This window comes from Typopeltis vanoorti, chromosome 5, assembly GCF_054136105.1.
Source record: "Typopeltis vanoorti isolate ZY-2024b chromosome 5, IOZ_Tvanoo_1.0, whole genome shotgun sequence".
Lineage (NCBI taxonomy): Eukaryota > Metazoa > Arthropoda > Arachnida > Uropygi > Thelyphonidae > Typopeltis > Typopeltis vanoorti.
Window position 1 is genome coordinate 27198095 of NC_143553.1, and position 18899 is coordinate 27216993.

General features: G+C 36.4%; 1 protein-coding gene across 2 annotated transcripts in view; it reads right to left on the bottom strand.

Moving 5' to 3' along the window:
* Positions 1-18899, bottom strand: part of LOC150106272 (actin-binding LIM protein 2-like) — a 614582-nt gene that overhangs the window by 283827 nt on the left and 311856 nt on the right. For both annotated transcript variants that reach the window (XM_090392297.1, XM_090392298.1), the window contains exon 9: positions 13010-13175. In XM_090392297.1, the coding sequence (XP_090248423.1) occupies positions 13010-13175 (166 nt within the window). The remainder of the gene's footprint in view (positions 1-13009; positions 13176-18899) is intronic.

The following is an 18899-nucleotide window of genomic DNA, read 5'->3' on the forward strand; positions in this document are numbered from 1 at the left end:
TCACACTCCACCTTCTATCAAGAGATAGATGGGTGTGGGTGTAGTGGATGCTTGGTGAATGTCTCTGGGTTGGCTTGAGACCTCTGTTTGTGGTGCAACGAACAATGAACTCTGAGAGGCAGCTGAGCATTCTGGAAAATGCAATGCTTCCTACTTTGTGGCATTTCTATAGAACTAACCATTGCCTCCTTCAGCAAGACAATGCATCATGTCATAAGACTGCTGATGTAACTGCATGGTTTATGGACATGAGTGCCACCACACTTGACTAGTCTCTACAGAGCCCTGATCTCAATCTTATTGAACATCTCTGGGATGAACTGGAGTGCTGTGTTAGGTCAAAAGATACCTGCTCCACACAAATCTAGAACTTCATCACATGCCTAAAGGAAGAATGGTCCAAACTTCCCATTGATTGCTATCATATGCTTGTAGAAAGTACTCGTATGTCTCATAGGATTGGTGCAGTCATAACAGCAAAAGGAGGTCCTACATCATTATTAAGTTGGGAGCTATGACTGTTTGTTCCTTAAGTATGGTGTCCATTGACTTCTTTCCTAGTGGCGTATGTTCCAAATTAAGTTTTTTTTTTATTTTAGTTTTTATTTTCATTTCTTTATTTTAGTAAATTGTTTATTTTTTATTCATAATCATAGTTCGAATACTTTCTTGGTTTCCCAGAATTGCACATTACAAAAACTATGATGTGATTATTATAAATTAGGAAAATTATGTGATTTTGGGTAATTGGGAAAATTAATATTAAAAAAACTCTATGATGTTTCACTAAAATGTGTCAATGTCTGCTAATCATTCAGAAAGATGAAAAACAAAACAAACTTTTGCATGTAAGATATTCAGATATTGCTTTTGGCTTTTTAGTGTGCCTGCTGGGGTGTGTTCTTTCTTTCTTCTGTATCTCAGTAGGTGGTCAGTAAGCTGTATTAACTAAGAGCCTGTTACTTGAGCAGAAAGGAATATCAGCTAGTATGTTCAAGAAAATTCATTTCTAAGATAGCAAGTAGTAGCAGCAACATTCTGGGTAAAAAAAAAAAAGAAAGTTTGGGATATGCAGAAAAGTTGGAGGTTTTGTCTGTCAAGTAGATCTTTGCTCTACCAATGATGATGGAAATTTTTTAAATCCTGAAGATAGCAATTCTGATATTCCCCAAAAGAAAGCAAAGTAAAGGGTAAAATTTTTTATGCTTTCTGAAGCACAAAATGGATATCTTTGGGATTTCAAATTTTATATGGGAAAGCAGACTGTATTCAGGCATGATAAATACTCAGATCTTCCCTTGTGAATGCATGTAGTAATGAAGTTACTAGACCCCTTAGTGGGAAAAGGTTACTGAGTTACAATGGATAACTACTATATGTGTCCTTGAACTCAATGATTTGCTTTTATAGCATCATAGAGTTAGATATTGTACTGTAAATGCAAAAAGACAAGATATTCTGCCAGATCTGGCATCAGGAAAACAGTCAAATGGGGAAAATCTGACTTATCAATGAGGAAATGTCTTGGCACTAAGCTGGAAAGACAAAAAAGATGTTTTCCCACTGTTTTCCTTGCACAACCCATCAATGGAATCCATGGAGAAGCATGGTTTCAAGAAAGAAAAGCCACTGCTTCTCACAGCAATTTCGTCCTGAAACAGTTGCACTAACTTGGAAGCATCATATTCCTCCAATTTATACCAGCTACAAATGCTTCACTCATTGCTTGGAATGATGCACCTTGCCCATGGGGTATCCACTGCCTGGAAAGAAGTCAGTGGATACCCCATGGGCAAGGTGCATCATTCCATGTAATGAGTGATGTGTTTGTAGCCAGTATAAATTGAAGGAATATGATGCTTCCAAGTCAGTGCAACTGTTTCAGGATGAAATTGCTGTGAGAAAGAAACTGACGGAGTTAGAAAGAAGTGCTGTGATAGGATGCCATATTGGCAGGTGTAGTGATAAGAAGCAACATGGTGATAAAGTTCCATTCCATGTGAGGGCATTTATATATCCAAGAAAGGAAATGGGTATACTTTTCCACTTCAACAGTAAACTCAATTTTTTTTATGATGCCAGTTAAGAAACATTAAGAAATTTTCATATTTATCTATATTTGTAGTGAGACAATTAGAATGCCATCAATATAATGCCACTATATGGTAGGTTTTAATTCTTCTTGAAAAAGCTATTTTAAAGATCTCTTTGTACAGTGTGGTAATGGCAGAGGAATGTGTGTGAAGAGAAGATGTGTTTTGTAGATGTGAACTCATGGAAGATATTATGAATAGCTAATAAAACTGGGAGGTACTGAACTTGAAGAGGGTACTGCTCAAACTAATCAATGATTAACTGAAAAAGAAGAGGAGAACAGTACAGCAGTACAAAAATGGATATAGGAAGCAGACTGTGTGTGTGTGTGTTCAGGTATGTGAGTGAAAGGGAGAGAGAAAGTCTGCCATCAATATAATGATGGCAGACATCAATATAATGATGCTATCAAACAGTTTGATATGCAGACTTATTTCTTATGGAATGGACTGGATATGAGCATGTTTTGCTTTATGATAGATGTCACATACATATAAAAAGATAGTAAAGAAGATATACATTATAACTGGTAGGAAATTGTATTCTTATTTTACAAAAAGTGTAACAAAACAAAAGAATGAATATGAAATATATTCATAACTACTACAATTAAGCAAGGTGAAAAGGTGGATGAGATGATTCTGATGGTGGGCACGAATGACTTGAGAGGTGGTGTGAATTGGGTGGTGGGAGATCAGAGGTTCATGCTTGAGGTTGTATGGAAGAAGACAGAAGAGAGAGAGAAGATAGTGAATGTGTTGCCCAGGTATGATAATGCAGATGTGTAATCAGAGTATCCGAATACCAGAAAGCAACTGTATGAAAAATACAGCATGCATTTGAACAATAGGCATCTGAAGTTCTGAAAATGTTCTCCAAACAAGTCAGCATGTTGATGCAGGGAAACTAGAATTATCAGGGTGGATGATAACAGGGGTGGCCTCTTGTGGGAATAGTTGCTTGGAAGAAGAGGTAGTATATCATGTAATAGTAAATCCAGTAGAGTCTGGAGGGGATAGTGACAGGTATAGAAAAAGTGCCTTGATGATTCTTTATACAAATGCCAGGAGTATCTGAAATAAAGGACATGAATGGCACCGACTCCAAAAATTACTGGGATCAATGACACATGGTTGACAGAAGATGATATACTGAACAGAAATAGAAGTGAAGGGTATAGCATTTTCTGGCAAGATAGGAAGGGCAAACACAGTGGTTGAGTACTGCATATGATAAGTGATGAGTGGTGTCCTCTCAGATGGAGGATTTGAATAGCAATGGCACTAATGGTTTTGAGAGCATGTGCAGTGTGAGGTGGAGGTGAGCAGGACAGGATATTTAGTGGAGTGTTGCTATAAGCCAGGGAGCATAGAGGGTGAAGAGAAGGAGATGTCTAGGCAGTTGAGATTGGTGAGTGTAAAAAGAATGATTGTTATGGGAAATTTTAACTACAGCAATATAAATTGGGAAGAGGAAACTGCATGTAGAGTATGGTGCAAAAAAAACCTGAATAACTACAAAGATATATGTTATGGAGTAAACAGGTTTATTATCATTATTTTGCATATGTGCATAACTTTGCCCACAATTCCAATTTATTTCAATCATTCTGCAGGATATTTACAACATCTTTATCAACTATTGCTCTCCCCAATTATGCATCATCAGCAAACAATCGAATATCCTGTCTGAAATCTTACCCTCTGAAATCTTACACTGATATACAAATTAAATAGTGGCCCTAGTACCAAATCCTGAGCTCCTCCACTAGTCATCATCATTCTCCTAGATTCCACTCCACCATATACTACTCTCTGGTGTCTGTCTGTCAGTCTCCCCCCCCACCCACCCACATACACACCCATCCATGCTACTAGCCTCATATCCATTCCCATTTGCTCCAGCTTTTGTACTAGTTTTCCATTTGATATTCTGTCAAAGTCAAGCAGTATCATGATATTGCCATTACCTTTATCCAATTCGGTTGTCACTTCATTTAAAATGTGAATAAGTTACTAAGACAGAACCTATCCTTTATAAAGCTATGCTGCCCACTATAGAGTATTGCATCACTATCTACCCACTGTTGTATTTTACCTTTTACCAACTTTTTTAATACTTTAACAACCACTCCATATATATTAATTGGCCTGTAGTTTGATACCTCTATCTTGGAGCCACCTTTATGCAATGGTACTATCTTATCCTCTTTCCACTCCCCTGGAATCCTGCCAGAGCGAAGAGTTAGACTAAACAACATCGTCAGAGGCAATGTCAATTCTCTTGCACATTCATGTAATACATGGGCTGATATGCCATCCAGTCCCACTGCTGTATTCACATTCATATTTTTTATGATGAACACCTCCTGTTCACCTACCTCAATTTTGATATTATTTCTCTGCAACATCAGCAGCTGTAAAATCTCCACCTGAATGATATATCTTTGCAAAATAATCACTCAAACTTAACGAAGAAATATGTTTACACATGATAATATGTACATCCACAACATCAGTGGAATCTTATGGTTAGGACATCTGCTGGACATATCATGTAATTATCCCTTAGTTCATCAAGGTTTGAAGGTAGGTCATAGTGGCACACCCATTCCTTCAACATACCCCAAATGAAGGCATCAAATGATGTGAGATCAGGAGAACGTGAAGGGTATGGGAATTTTTTGAACCTCGAAATGAGCCTGGGAGGGAGGTGTTCTGATAAATATTCTCTAGGTTGCTCCATCCTGTTGGAATACCTGCACATGAAATGGAATTGGAATGTTTTTTGCATGATACATCCTATGCAAATCCTAGATGAACGAAACCAACACATTCTCGGTGTAGCATTCACTATTCAAGGTCATCATTACATCACCCTCATCAATGAAGTAGAGCCCAATTATGCCATGGCCAGAAACTGCACACCATGTGGTGACCCTTGTTGCTGTGAAGAGATTTCTCTTGGACAAATTCGGGTCTTGAGAAATCAAGAAATAAGTTTGTCTGTTTACATGACTGCTTATATGGAAATGTGCTTCATAGAACCAGACATATGGAGGATGAATGGATCATCGTGCAGCAAAATCTGTTGCTGTTAAACACTGACCCACCTGAATGACATACAAAAAGGCACCCCACTCCTTAAGGATTCACTGTAGTGGCTGCCTGAGTTTTCCAAGATTTACCACTGTCCAACATTAACTGCATTTCGGAGACTGTAATACCTGTTCCAGCACACCCCCATGATTCTTATTTGTGTTAACAGTTTGTGGTCTCCCCAGATGCCCTTTGCATTGCAGCAGAACACAATGGAACTTCTCAATTAAAGCAATGATGACACTATTGCTTGGGACATGCTTATGGAAATGAACAAACTGCTCACAAACATGTTAATTTATTTTTAATGGTATTGATGTGAACACAGACTGATAAGAAAATAATTGCTAATTATTAACTTATTTGCTGATATTCCACTGGTATTATATCCAGCACCTTTAGAGCACAAAAACTGTTCGTCACAGTATGCGAAACAACAACAATCTGTATAACAATGGGACTAGTTTAAACAATTGCAACAGAAAACACAAAGACTAAGTCCTAATTAGGCACAATCTATGTTGAAAAAAAAAAAAAAAAAGAGAAAGAGAGAGAGAAAGCAGGTATTAGGGTCTTAAGATGACTGTCCCCCAAATTTTTGGTAAATTTATACAGCCATACTTGTTGAGGTTTGGAGTATGTTTCAAGGCTTTTGTTGATTCCACAAACAATCTCTCTGACGTATAACGACTTCTGTGTAGCACTTTTGTTTTTTTCCGAATTGATCCTGTGTGCAGGAGTATCTAAGGCATGGGTCTGCTAGACTCAACTTGTCATAACGACAGTGCCGGATGTATTTTTTATGTTCACTGAGGTGGATGTCCACATTTCTTCCTGTTTGTCTATAGTAAGATCGATCATATGAATAGGGCACTTCGTGGACTCCCGGATGTGATAAAGAAGGGATTCTGTCCTTGAGTGAATCGATGAGACAACTCTCATTGATTTGACCTTATTTAAACCTTATGTCAAATTGGTCTAATAAATTTCTCTCTCTGTTTTGTTTTCTTTTTTTTTTCCCCCACAACATAGATGGTTCCTAATTAGGACTTTAGTCTTTGTTGCAATTGTTTAAACTAGTCCCATTGTTATACTAGATTGTTGTTGTTTCATGTACTGTGACAAACTGATTTTGTGCTCTGAAGATGCTGGATATAATACCAGTGAAATATCAGCAAATAAGTTAATAAATGGTAATTATTTTCTTATCAGTCTGTGTTCTCATCAATATCATTAAAAATAAATTAACATGTACAGTGAACACATAAGCCTTTCGATGTGCTCACAAACATATTGTAAGCTTGGACCATTTGCTTTACCAACTTCATATGAAAGAAAATAATGCTCAACAATAAATGTCTTTTCTTCATTAACACCACTGCTACAGCTAAATGTAATGGCATAGGCTCTAAACGTGCTCTTCTATTAATGTGCATGAAGTCGAATGACATATTACTTGGCTCATGTACTGTAGGGCAGTGCTTCCCAAACTTCTGGATGTCAGGACCCCCTTTGCAAAAATTAATATATTTCACGGCCCCCCCCTCGAAAAAAAATTGTAATAGAGAGATATATTATTATAATATTTATTGTATTTATATTCGATACAAAACATACACAGTGAATATTGCAAAAATCAAATGCATATATTACATTTTTTGCCTCTTACCGTTTGGTTCTGAAGACGATGCAGGCTGTTCTGGTAAAATATGAAATACTGTCCTTTTTTTTGAGTCTGTTTCTGCTTCTTCTGATTGTTCGCAGGAATTTTTTTTTTTTTTTTATCAGCCACTTATCCATCTCAGGGTTAAATTTTTTAACGTAGAATAGATCAAATAATATCACCACTTACCGATACTGGCACGCCACAGACTGATAACATGAAATTAGTGAATATTACCTGAATAAGGGAATCCCCGGACGAGGAACATTTTTCTCTTTTGTGACTTTTCTCCCTTTACGGTAATTAAGCCAAACGTGAAACAGACAGCAAAGGCAGGTTATTAACACGTGCATATGATTGGTGCGGTATTAACAAAAGATCGTGCAACCGAAAGATAAAAGCATAGCTGACAATTGAGTTGAAATGCTAACTCTCTTCAACCGAATTCCATATGTGAAACTGCCATAACATTCATTATATATACAGGGTGTTCGGGATAAATTTGACAGTTTCGTAAGGAAAAAGAAAATCTTCTTTGTATCTATTAAATTTAATGAATTGACAAAAAAACATTACAGGCAGAGTTAATTACAATACTATCAACAAGATTTACTCAAAATAACCACCATTAGCATCGATCACAGCTTCAATTCTGCTTCGGAACCTCGAACAAGCTGATGCTACAGTCTCCCTGGGAAGGGCCGCAAAAACTGTTTTAATTTTATCCATTAACTGGGCTTTTGTATTACTGGAAGTGCGATTGGTGTCTTTTTCAACTGCGCCCCATACAAAATAATCCATGGGGTTAAGGTCTGGGGAGTTTGGAGGCCAAACATTTGGACTGGTGAAGTCGTAGAAATTTTCAGACAACTATTTTTGACTTTTCCCAGAGGTGTGGCAAGGGGCCGAATCCTGCTGCCATACATACGGCCTACCATTGGCTACCCTTGTTATCCAGGGCTTGACTACAGTTAGCAACTCCACGAACAAAGCCCGAATTCCAATGCCAGGGTTCTTCAACACCTGTTCCTGCAGATTTGCGAGGAATTCTGCTGTACGAACGCAATCAGATCGTCGGCTAGGGATCTTTCTTCTTGCTACATCCTCGTAGTCACCATTGCAAGTCTCTAGTTCATGCCTGATTGTTTTTACTGTATTCAGGGAGCATTGGGCAGCAGTCATAATATCCTTATTTTGATGGCGGGCACGAATCATCATGATACAAGTTATTCTCTTCCATGATTCAGGTGGGTTCCAGCTATCCATCCTTTCTGACATCTTGTATATGAATGAAGAAGGGTCCAAACTTTTAAATGAAGAGAAGTGTGTGTTAATACATGTAACTTACGGAAAAATATAATTAATTATAAATATGTCAAATTTATCCCGAACACCCCGTATATATATATATGTAGAAAGTATTTTACCTTGGGTATAATAAATGTTAAAAATGCCAAGCAATTTTAAACCTGGTTTTCTCCATTTCCCAAGTAAGCAAACAGACAAACAAGTCAAGTTTGTGCCTGCAAGTGATGCAAGTCTAGCTGATCCTACAGGTAGTGCAAGACCAAGGCAACTCGTGGTAAAGGTGGAATAAGCTCTGATCACTAATCTTAATATTTACCCTTAATGCCAAAACACATCTCCAAGAAGGGGATGTATGATGTTTTGTATTAAAGGCAAGGGGCCACTACCCAGACCGGTTTCGACCTTTATCCACCTTTACCACGAGTTGCCTTGGTCTTGCACTACCTGTAGGATCAGCTAGACTTGCATCACTTGCAGGCACAAACTTGACTTGTTTGTCTGTTTGCTTACTTGGGAAATGGAGTAAAACCAGGTTTAAAATTGCTTGGTATTTTTAACATATATATATATATTACTTAGTTTTAACACTTTTGCGAATTTTAACACGTTCGGTTGAATTTTATTGCTGCCTTGGGAAATCGAACTCACACACACATCTAATTAATAATAGTTTTTAGTTAGATACTGTGTTTGCCCATGCAACATATGGTTTTGTTTCAGTCTATATGAGGGGACATGTGATTCATTAATTAGTGTGTTTTTATACAAGCTGTCTCTAATTGCACTATTTGTTGAGAAATATATTACACAGACTCCTCATACGTTATTCACTGGCATAATAAAAGTACTTGTTTTTATTGCCTCTGCAGTATAGTGGCTGTTAGGGAGGGCATGTTGTTTACCACTGCAAGCGAGTTACTATCTCCCCACATGAACTTGTTTACGTTTTTTTTTCATGTGTGAAGTATATGCGAAACTTTTATTGGTAACAGAAAACTAGCTCGGATGACAGTGATAATATAAAACGAGTTTTGATATGTATATAAAGTCAATATCGACAGTCCCTGATTACGAATGTGTGATGAAAGGGACAGGAAGATTTGGTGCTTCCCTGGAGAGCATTCGAAGTAAGTACAATTAACCACTGCTTTGAAATGAAACATATGAATAAGCAATATTTACTAATATTCATTAAGCGCTGAAATACGCAGGAAGCAAAGTTTGTGAACCAACACCAATGTGTGAATTTTTCCATTAAAATATAAAAAATAACAAAAAAGAAATAATAAAAGTTAAATACGTTTCATTTAAAATAAAAAAAATCTACTTAGTTTTAAAACATTTAAAATTTGTTTTCATTATTTCACGGCCCCCCTCAACAAAACCTATGGCCCCCAAGGGGGCTGCGGCCCACAGTTTGGGAAGCGCTGCTGTAGGGGATGTCAAAGTTCAGTACTGTTTTTTTTTTTTTTCACTATATATTAGTAGTAAGGGACTGGACTTTCTGGAATTCTTGAGGGACAAATATTCTAGGTAACATGTAATAGAAGAAACAGGAGGTTCCAGAGTTCTGATTTAGCCAGAGCATCAGATCTCATTATAATTGAGATAGCATCTCTACTCCCCAGTTGGAGGGAGTGACCATGTGATTTTGACTTGGAAGATGAATAGACATGCAGGAGTATCAAAGAGAAAGGAATGGATGTTGAATTATAAGGCAGGTGATCATGTTGGGGCAGTTCCTTAGATAGTGGAATTGGAAGGGCGAGATATCACCAGTGGTTGGCAACTGGCGAAAGAATATTTATTAGGAGAAATGGCAAGTTGTATACTGCGAAACTGAAAAACAGAAAACAATTTGGTGTTAAGTGGATGACAAACAATATCAGATGGTAACTGCAGGTAAAAAAGAGGTTACGAAGAATATAAGACTCAGGTTAGGAGAGTGCCTAGCATGATAACTAGCATAGGAAGGTAAAACTGGAATATAAAAAGAGATTGGTCCTGAGATTCAAAGAAAGTCCTAAAGAATTCTTTTGTTATGTGACCAGTAGAAGGAGGAAAGATTGTGGAAGAATGACACTGTTGGATAAAAATGGGAGCAGAATGACTAATGCAAAGAACATAGTGGAGTTGTTCAATTAACACTTTATTGGAGTATTTCATCCTAGAGAAGTAGGTTTTAATACTAGAGGGATGGGGAAGATTCAAGGTTTAGAAGTGCAAGAAGAGAAAGCATGTTTCAAATACTGAGTATTCTGGATGTCAATAAAGCAATGGGATTGGATGGGATTTTGAGAACATGTGCTAAAGAACTGACAGCTCTGTTGACCTGGCTTTTCAATGAGAGTCTGCCCATGGGAAAGGTGCTTAAGGAGTGGATTAGGAGCTACTGTATAAGTGGTAGTAGAACAGCAGTGTCAAACTATAGACCAGTTTGTATTTCATCAGCAGCTATTAAGATTTTGGAGAAATTAGTGAGGGATCATTTACAGCATTAGGCAAATGAGGGTAATGATTATCTGTGGGAGTCAGCATGAATTGTTAAATGGTGCTCAGTAATCTGATTGTGTTTTATAATAAAGTGACAAAAGAGCAAGTGATGAGGAAAAGCATATCTGCTATTTTTTTTTTTTTTTTTTAATTTTACAAAAGCATTTGATAGGGTGCCACATGATAAGCTGATATTTAAATTGCAGCACATAGGTTTTAGATGTCCGGCTAGTGAATACGGGATATACATAATATATGAAAAACAAGCTGTTCTCCATATATTTTCGGAAAAATATCCTTTACTTTCTATCTCTGTAATCAACCATCCTCCCTCAACTAAATCTCACTAATTCCTATCATTTTTGGCATCAATCTAACAAATGCTAAGAACTTAAGTAATTTAACTACTCACTCTGTGCTAAAAGTGCAAATTGCCAACATATGACAACTATATTTTCCTTTTCCCCCTCAGGCCTAGAAAAGCAGCAGCTAACTATATATTTTGTCCTGTTTACTTCTATCTCCTATCAGATAGCCTCAAATGCACTACAAACTTTAACCAACTTTATTTGTTACAAAAGATTAAATCAAGAACATAATCTCTTGGCATCGTTAATTTTATTTATACGCAAGTGAAAAATCTTTCAATAACTAGCTCTAATGTAGAGAAATTTAATCATAAGGGCTTAAATATTTTCACTACTTGTATATGTGAAACATATGACTTCTGCATTACATCAACCTTGGAATCTCTTCTGGGTCTGGCTCCCTCTGATGACATTTATTAATGCTCATGGCTTACTTCTGGGAGTAAAGAGGTTCTACTCAGTGGTAGGGTTTTGTCTGTAACTGGGTGGAACTGCTGTTGAGTTTCCTGTCCTAGAGTGATTCGGGCCAGGAGTAATGAGTTTAGTAGGATCATTACTAAACTCATTACTCCTGGCCCGGGAGTAATGAGTTTAGTAGGATCCTTTAAGGTCCCTCAGTGAGATTTAGGGTGACCTTGTGGGTCACTCAGAGTTTTGGGAGAAAGGTTCCTCCTGCACTTTAACAGTACCTCAATAAAGGTCAAAACTGGTCTAGGTAGTGGACTTTCCTATAATGAATAGCATTATACAAAAGGGGATGTGCTTTGCATTATGGGTAAAGCAACTGATGTGAAGTCATTAGACTCTATATACAAGCAGCCCAATTGTGAAGTTACTTCACACACAAACTTTGTTTGTTTATCCTTGGATAAAGGACTAAACCAATTTCTTGGCACCTTTAATTTATAGTTTAACGAAGTGAAAAAAACTTTCAACTCTCATGAACCTCTTCCTGCTCAACTTCTACTTTTGCTGCTTGAAATTCTTCTGCTGTTCTCAAGAATAGCCTCTTTGTCTTCATCTTCTCCCTGTATTTCCTGAACAATATACTTTACATTCTATCCCTGTAATTAATCATCCTCTATCAATTAAATTTCACTAATTCCAACCATTTTTCATCATCTAACAATCTAACAATGGCAAGAACTTAAGTAATTTAAATTAATAATCTATCTATCTTACTTAAGAAACAAATTAAAATTAACGAATGTTTATACAGCTGAAATAAATGCATCACTTGTGAATTCTCATAACTAAGTTTTAACATTAGGAGTAATGTTGAAATACTGTATCATAACATGGAACTCATTTAATTAAGCCCAAGTTGTATGAAATTCAACAAACAAAAATTCCCTGCTTGTTTTTATTTGCCTGTAAAAAAATATTTTCTTTCTATCTTGCTTTAAATACATTTCACTGTTGCTTAAATTAAGGGGATATTAAATCCCACATAGTTTTAAAACCGAATAAGAAACTCAAAGATTGGAATCAGAGAGTTTCTTGCCGAATATAGTAAACTATAAAGTATCGGCGACACTAGCGTTAGCAAATGCAAGTGATCCTAGTACGTAGTACAATACCGGACGACTCGTTGCAAAGGTGGGGGAAGTTCAGATCGCTATTCTTAGGTATTTTCCATAATGTAAAAACACATTTCCTAGGAAATGTATGCTATTATTACATTATGGAGGGAGGTCACTACCCAGACCGGTTTCAGCTTTTTTTGAGGCTTCATCAGTGAGTAGCTAGACCTAATACCAAGGCGTATAGCGAAAAGAACTTATATACTCTGCGAACGAGTTATCCAAAAAAAAAAAAAAAAAAAAGTTTCACTGTTGCACTTGATAAGCCTAGTTACATTCTATCATATTCCTAAAATTGAAATATGCCATTTATTAAATGAGAAATAGCTTTAAAAATATATATATTAAGACACAATTTACAAAGTACTTGTAATTATAGACATAAAACTAATTAAAATTTACCAGGTGGTCTGTGAAACTGGGGAGATTTTGGTGGACGAGGTTCAATTGGTCGCCTCAAATAACCCTGAGTAGGTTCTGCTGTTAAATAGCTGTACGTGTACACTCGACTCAGATCTGTCAATAATGGATCCCTTTCTAAGAAGCTTCCTGGACTGGTTCTTCCATACTGAAAATAACAGAGCAAATCCATAACTGTTAATTACTGAATAAAATTAATAACTTATTATTAAATTTTATTGACATCTATTAACTCAAATATTTCCATTTTAGTGAACAATTTGATTGATTGGGAGTTTATTTTTCACTTGGTTAGACTATAATAAGTTTAGTTTAATCCTTTATCCAAGTGTGAGCAAACAAAGTTTGCACCTGAAAGTATCTTCAGGACTGGGGTAAGGTAGTGCAACACCAGGCAACTCGTTACAAAGGAACTCCTATAGGTTAGGATGACCTCTCATTGCTTCTGCCTTTGTATCTCCACTACTGGGCCTGGCTCCCACTGACAAGACCTCAATAAAGGTCGAAACTGGTATGGGTAGTGGCCCTTGCCTTAATGCATAGCATTACACATATCTGCAAGGAGATGTGCTTTGCATTATGGGAGATACTGAGATAGGAGTGATGAGAGCTTTCTCCACCTTTGCAACAAGTTCCTGGTGTTGCACTACCTTACCCCAGTCCTGAAGATACTTTCAGGTGCAAACTTTGTTTGCTCACACTTGGATAAAGGATTAAACTAAACTTATTATTGATTGATTGGGGGAATGTATTTATTCAGCTGTTTGCAAACACTGTGAAGAATTATGATGAATTCTGTAGATGTCAGGTCTGATTAGCACACTAGACTAGAAGAGACTGGCGATAGGGATACATAAGGTAGATTGCCAAATCATTACTGCTCAATTACAGGAGGTTGTGTATTGGGGGGAACAGAGAGATGAAATACTGTGTACTTTAAAGGTGAGATGATATAGCAAGAAGGGATAGTGGACATGGAATTGAAATTCAGTAACCATGAATGTACAAAAATAACATAGTGGACTGCTTCTGATGATGATGATGATCAATGAGAAGTAGATACATGGATGTTTGAAGTTATTGTTCAACTATTGAGGCAATCATTACATAAAGTCTAGACTCAACAGCCAGATTTGATCACCTGATTTTCTGAGTGATTGAGAAGCTGAAAAATAAAATTTTATTACCAAATGGCTTCAGCTGACCATTAATGAGGTTATAAAGTTAAAGTTGTAAAGAATTAAAGTTATCAAAGGATCACTTGGAAAATACTTAGCTTTTCATGGCACAGCATGAAAATTGCATGAGGGAGCACTGTCGTAGAAAAATGGACAAAGTATGATTAACAATCTTGTGATAACATATTTTTATAATCTATAGGAATTGCTGAATGGTAGCGCATCTATAAACATTAACTTAAACAGATCTTTGTATTTAATATTTAGGGAGGGGGGGTGACAGAATAATCACAAAAAAAAAATCACAATTAGCTTTGAATGTAAAAATAACTAACACAGTGATTTTTTTTATCATTTTTCATTAAGAGTAAAACTGATAAAATTTATGATGCATTTAGTAGTAAATGTATTTAATCCAGCAATAATGAAGGAAAATAAACAAATAAACAAAAGGAAATGAGCAAGTAAAAGAAATTTAGTACTGGTAGTTATATTTTTATATCACATTCACAAACGAGAGGTTGCAAACATTTTAGGCAAATCAGTGCTGAATGTGTGTAAATAGTAAAGGAAAAAGAAACTGTTCATGTGTTTATTGAAATTCTAGATTTGTTAAGAAAATGCAGAGAATTAAAACGAGATGCTACTGACAAGAAATTCAACAGAATATTCAGAGTTACACAAAATAATCCGAAAAAGAATGACATATGAAATGTTGGTTGATTCGTAGAGCATCTGCTACTAATGGCTCGCAACAAGTTAAGCAAGTTTGAGCTCAGTTAGTAGTTGGAAGGGAATCAGTCGTTCGATATTGTTGGCACACTCTCCCTCAATGAGTCTTTGGACTCCTTGGAGGTGTCACATAATAATAATAATAATAAATAGAAATCCAATTCTTTAATACAAGAAAAATAAAAGAAACCACTGAAAATAAAAATAAAAAAACATGAAAGATCTGAGAAGAGCTTTGGCAACAGGAAAAAATGAAAGTGTTGATCTAATGGGAAAGGATGATAAAATAATCAGTGATAAAAATAAAATAATAAACAGAATTACAGAATAAACGTGTGGACAGACTTATGTGTTCGTCGAACATGTTGTTTATTATTTTAACGGTATAATAGAACACAGAAACTAAGTAAATAATTAATTTATTAACTTGATGCTGATATTTCGCTGGTATTATAACCAGCATCTTCAGAGCACAAAAACACTGTTTGTCACAATACGCGAGACTACAACAACATGGTGTACTTCAACAAAATTGTAGCAGCAACACAAAGACTAGAGTCCTGATTTTGGCGCCCTCTATCTGAAAAAAAAAAAAAAAAACCCGCTATCATATATTACTAGAGTCCTAGAAAAGTGCTAGTTTTTTCTTAATATGACTGTCTCCCAGATCTTCGGCAAGTTAATACAGCCATATTTGTTGAGATTTGGAGTGTGTTTTAGGGCTTCTGTCGCCTCTAAGAACAATCTCTCTGATTTATATGGGTTTCTGTGTAGTACTTTTGTGTTTTTCCAGTTGATCCTGTGTGCAGGGGTATCCAGAGCATGGTCTGCTAGGCCCGACTTCCCATAATGATATTTCCGGACGTATCGTTTATGTTCGCTGATGCGGATATTCATATCCGCATATATGAATATCCGCTGATGCGGATATTCATATATGCGGATATGAATATCCGCATCAGCGAACATAAACGATACGTCCGGAAATATCATTATGGGAAGTCGGGCCTAGCAGACCATGCTCTGGATACCCCTGCACACAGGATCAACTGGAAAAACACAAAAGTACTACACAGAAACCCATATAAATCAGAGAGATTGTTCTTAGAGGCGACAGAAGCCCTAAAACACACTCCAAATCTCAACAAATATGGCTGTATTAACTTGCCGAAGATCTGGGAGACAGTCATATTAAGAAAAAACTAGCACTTTTCTAGGACTCTAGTAATATATGATAGCGGTTTTTTTTTTTTTTTTTTTCAGATAGAGGGCGCCAAAATCAGGACTCTAGTCTTTGTGTTGCTGCTACAATTTTGTTGAAGTACACCATGTTGTTGTAGTCTCGCGTATTGTGACAAACAGTGTTTTTGTGCTCTGAAGATGCTGGTTATAATACCAGCGAAATATCAGCATCAAGTTAATAAATTAATTATTTACTTAGTTTCTGTGTTCTATTATACCGTTAAAATAATAAACAACAAAGAATTACAGAATGATATGAAGGTCTTGACAGCGACAAAGAGAGAAAGTAAGAGAACAATCAGCTTCAAGAAGAGTTGTCAATTGAATGTGCCAAAATTTGTGAGAGAAGTGGCTGAGGCAGCTTTGAAAACAATGAAGGAGGAGAGAGCTCCAGCAGAAGATAGGATTGAAGTGGAATTTGATGAAATTTGGAGGGAAGACAGTAGTTGATTACTTGGCAAGAATCTTCACACTTTGTTTAAAACAGAGAAAGAAAAAATTACAGAAGCATGAAACAATCAATGCATTAATAATAATTATTTACAACACAAAATGGGAGAAAAGGGGAATATTAAAAATTATAGGCCCATGAATTTCTTACCAGCAGTATACAAAACATTTACAAAAGTAATAAAAAACAGAATAATGCAACAGATTCAGCATATGCAATCAGAGGAGCAGGCAGGGACCAGACAACTTACTGGACCATTCATCATATCCTATAGTCTTATGCAAATTATAGAAAAGACATACAAATATAATAAACCTTTCTTTTTAGCCTCTGTGGACTCTAAAAAAAAAAGCATTGGACTCAATCAAAATATCAGCTATTACAGAATAACTATTAAAACATCGAATATAAGAAATATACATAGAAAGCTTGATAAAATAATCAACGATAAAAATAATACATGTATATATATATATACGTGTGTGTGTGTGTGTGTGTGTGTGTGTGTGTGTGTGTGTGTGTGTGTGTGTGTGTGTGTGTGTGTGTGTGTGCACTGTATTTTCTGCCTTATAAGACACGCTTTTTTGTACATAAAATTTATCTGAAAATTATAATGTGTCTTATACACCAAAGTATTTTTATGTATGTATGTGCAGTTATGGTGCATCATCAGTTTGAACACTTGCATGGTCATTAACGGTCACACATTAAAATTAGTAATTAATGCATTATTATACAGTCATCCCTCGACTTACGTCTGTTTGAAGATACGTCATGATCCCATAAGGGAATAACATTTTCGACTATACTTCGAAAATTATTCGAACAAGACACTAGCGAGCGTAAAATAAAAAGGTTTAGGAACAATGCAACATGCACAGTGGCAACAGAGCATTCAGCAGCAACCTCCTTCGGCAATCAGCAAGTGTCTTTAACAGTCCTCTGTTGATTTTGAGTTTGAGAAATGGGTTATTTGTGTATTTATCGTTAATTATTCGCAACATGGCCCCTACACGCCCAATCCAAAACCCTAGTGAAGAATCACAGAAAAAGAGGCGAGCAATTGATCTTGCAAGTTAGAAAGCAACATGAAGCTGGTAAGCCCGTTAGTGTGATCGCACATGATTTCAGATGGTCTCATTCTGCAGTGATGACCATTTTGAAAAATAAGGATAAAATCGTAGATCTGCTTCCATTAAATCGACGATAGTAACGAAGCAATGACAAGGTCCTATTAGTAATATGGAAAAGCTACTTTCATCATGAATAGAGGACCTGAACCAAAAGCGAATACTCCTTATGACCATAACCGCTGATGCACTAAGTCTCATCAACATGTTGAAGGAGAAAGCTGGACCGATTACGACTATGAATTCAACGCTTCTTCTGGTTGGTTCATGAGATTACAGCAGTGTTTTTGCTGCATAATGTGAAAATGTATGGTGAATCTGTGAGTGCCGATGAGAAGGCTGGCAAAGAATTTGTAGAGAAATTGAATAAAATTATTACGGAGTAAAATTATTTGTCACGGCAAATATTTAATATGGATGAGACTTCCTTGTTTTGGAAAAAATGTCCAAGCGGATATTCATCCAGAAAAAGCTAAAAATCTATGCCTGGTTTCAAAGCTCTTAAAGACCGTATTATGATTCTGTTAGGAGGTAATATGGCTGGATATATGAGCTGAACCACTTGTAATATGGCACAGCGAGAATCCACGAGCCTTCAAAAACATTAGGAAGCATACTCTTCCAGTTCTTTATCAGAGCAATAAGACGTCGTGGATGACTCAAAAATTGTTTAAGGATGCCTTAATACACTGTTATGCGAATAAAATGGAAAGCTATTGAGTGAAAGAAAATGTAGAATTTAAAATTTTTTTAATTGTAGATAATGCTCCAAGTCATCCACCTTACATCGGTGATCTTCACCCTCCCAAGATCAAGGTCATGTTTCTCCCTCCAAACACTATTTCACTGATCCAACCGATGGATCAGGGAATTCTTGCAGTGTTTAAGGCTTATTATCTACAGAGAACTTTTTCATAAGCCATTTCAGCCACTGAATGAAATGATCAGACTCTCGTGCTATTCTGGAAAGCATTCCATATTTATCATGCTATTAAAAATATTGCTGTGGCTTGGGACGAAGTGACCTCTCAGTGCATGAGCGGCCTATGGAAAATGACATTAAAAAGGTTTGTGCAAGATTTTGGAAGTTTTGAAAAAAATGACGACCTTAGTAAATTGAGTGAAGAAATAGTGGATTT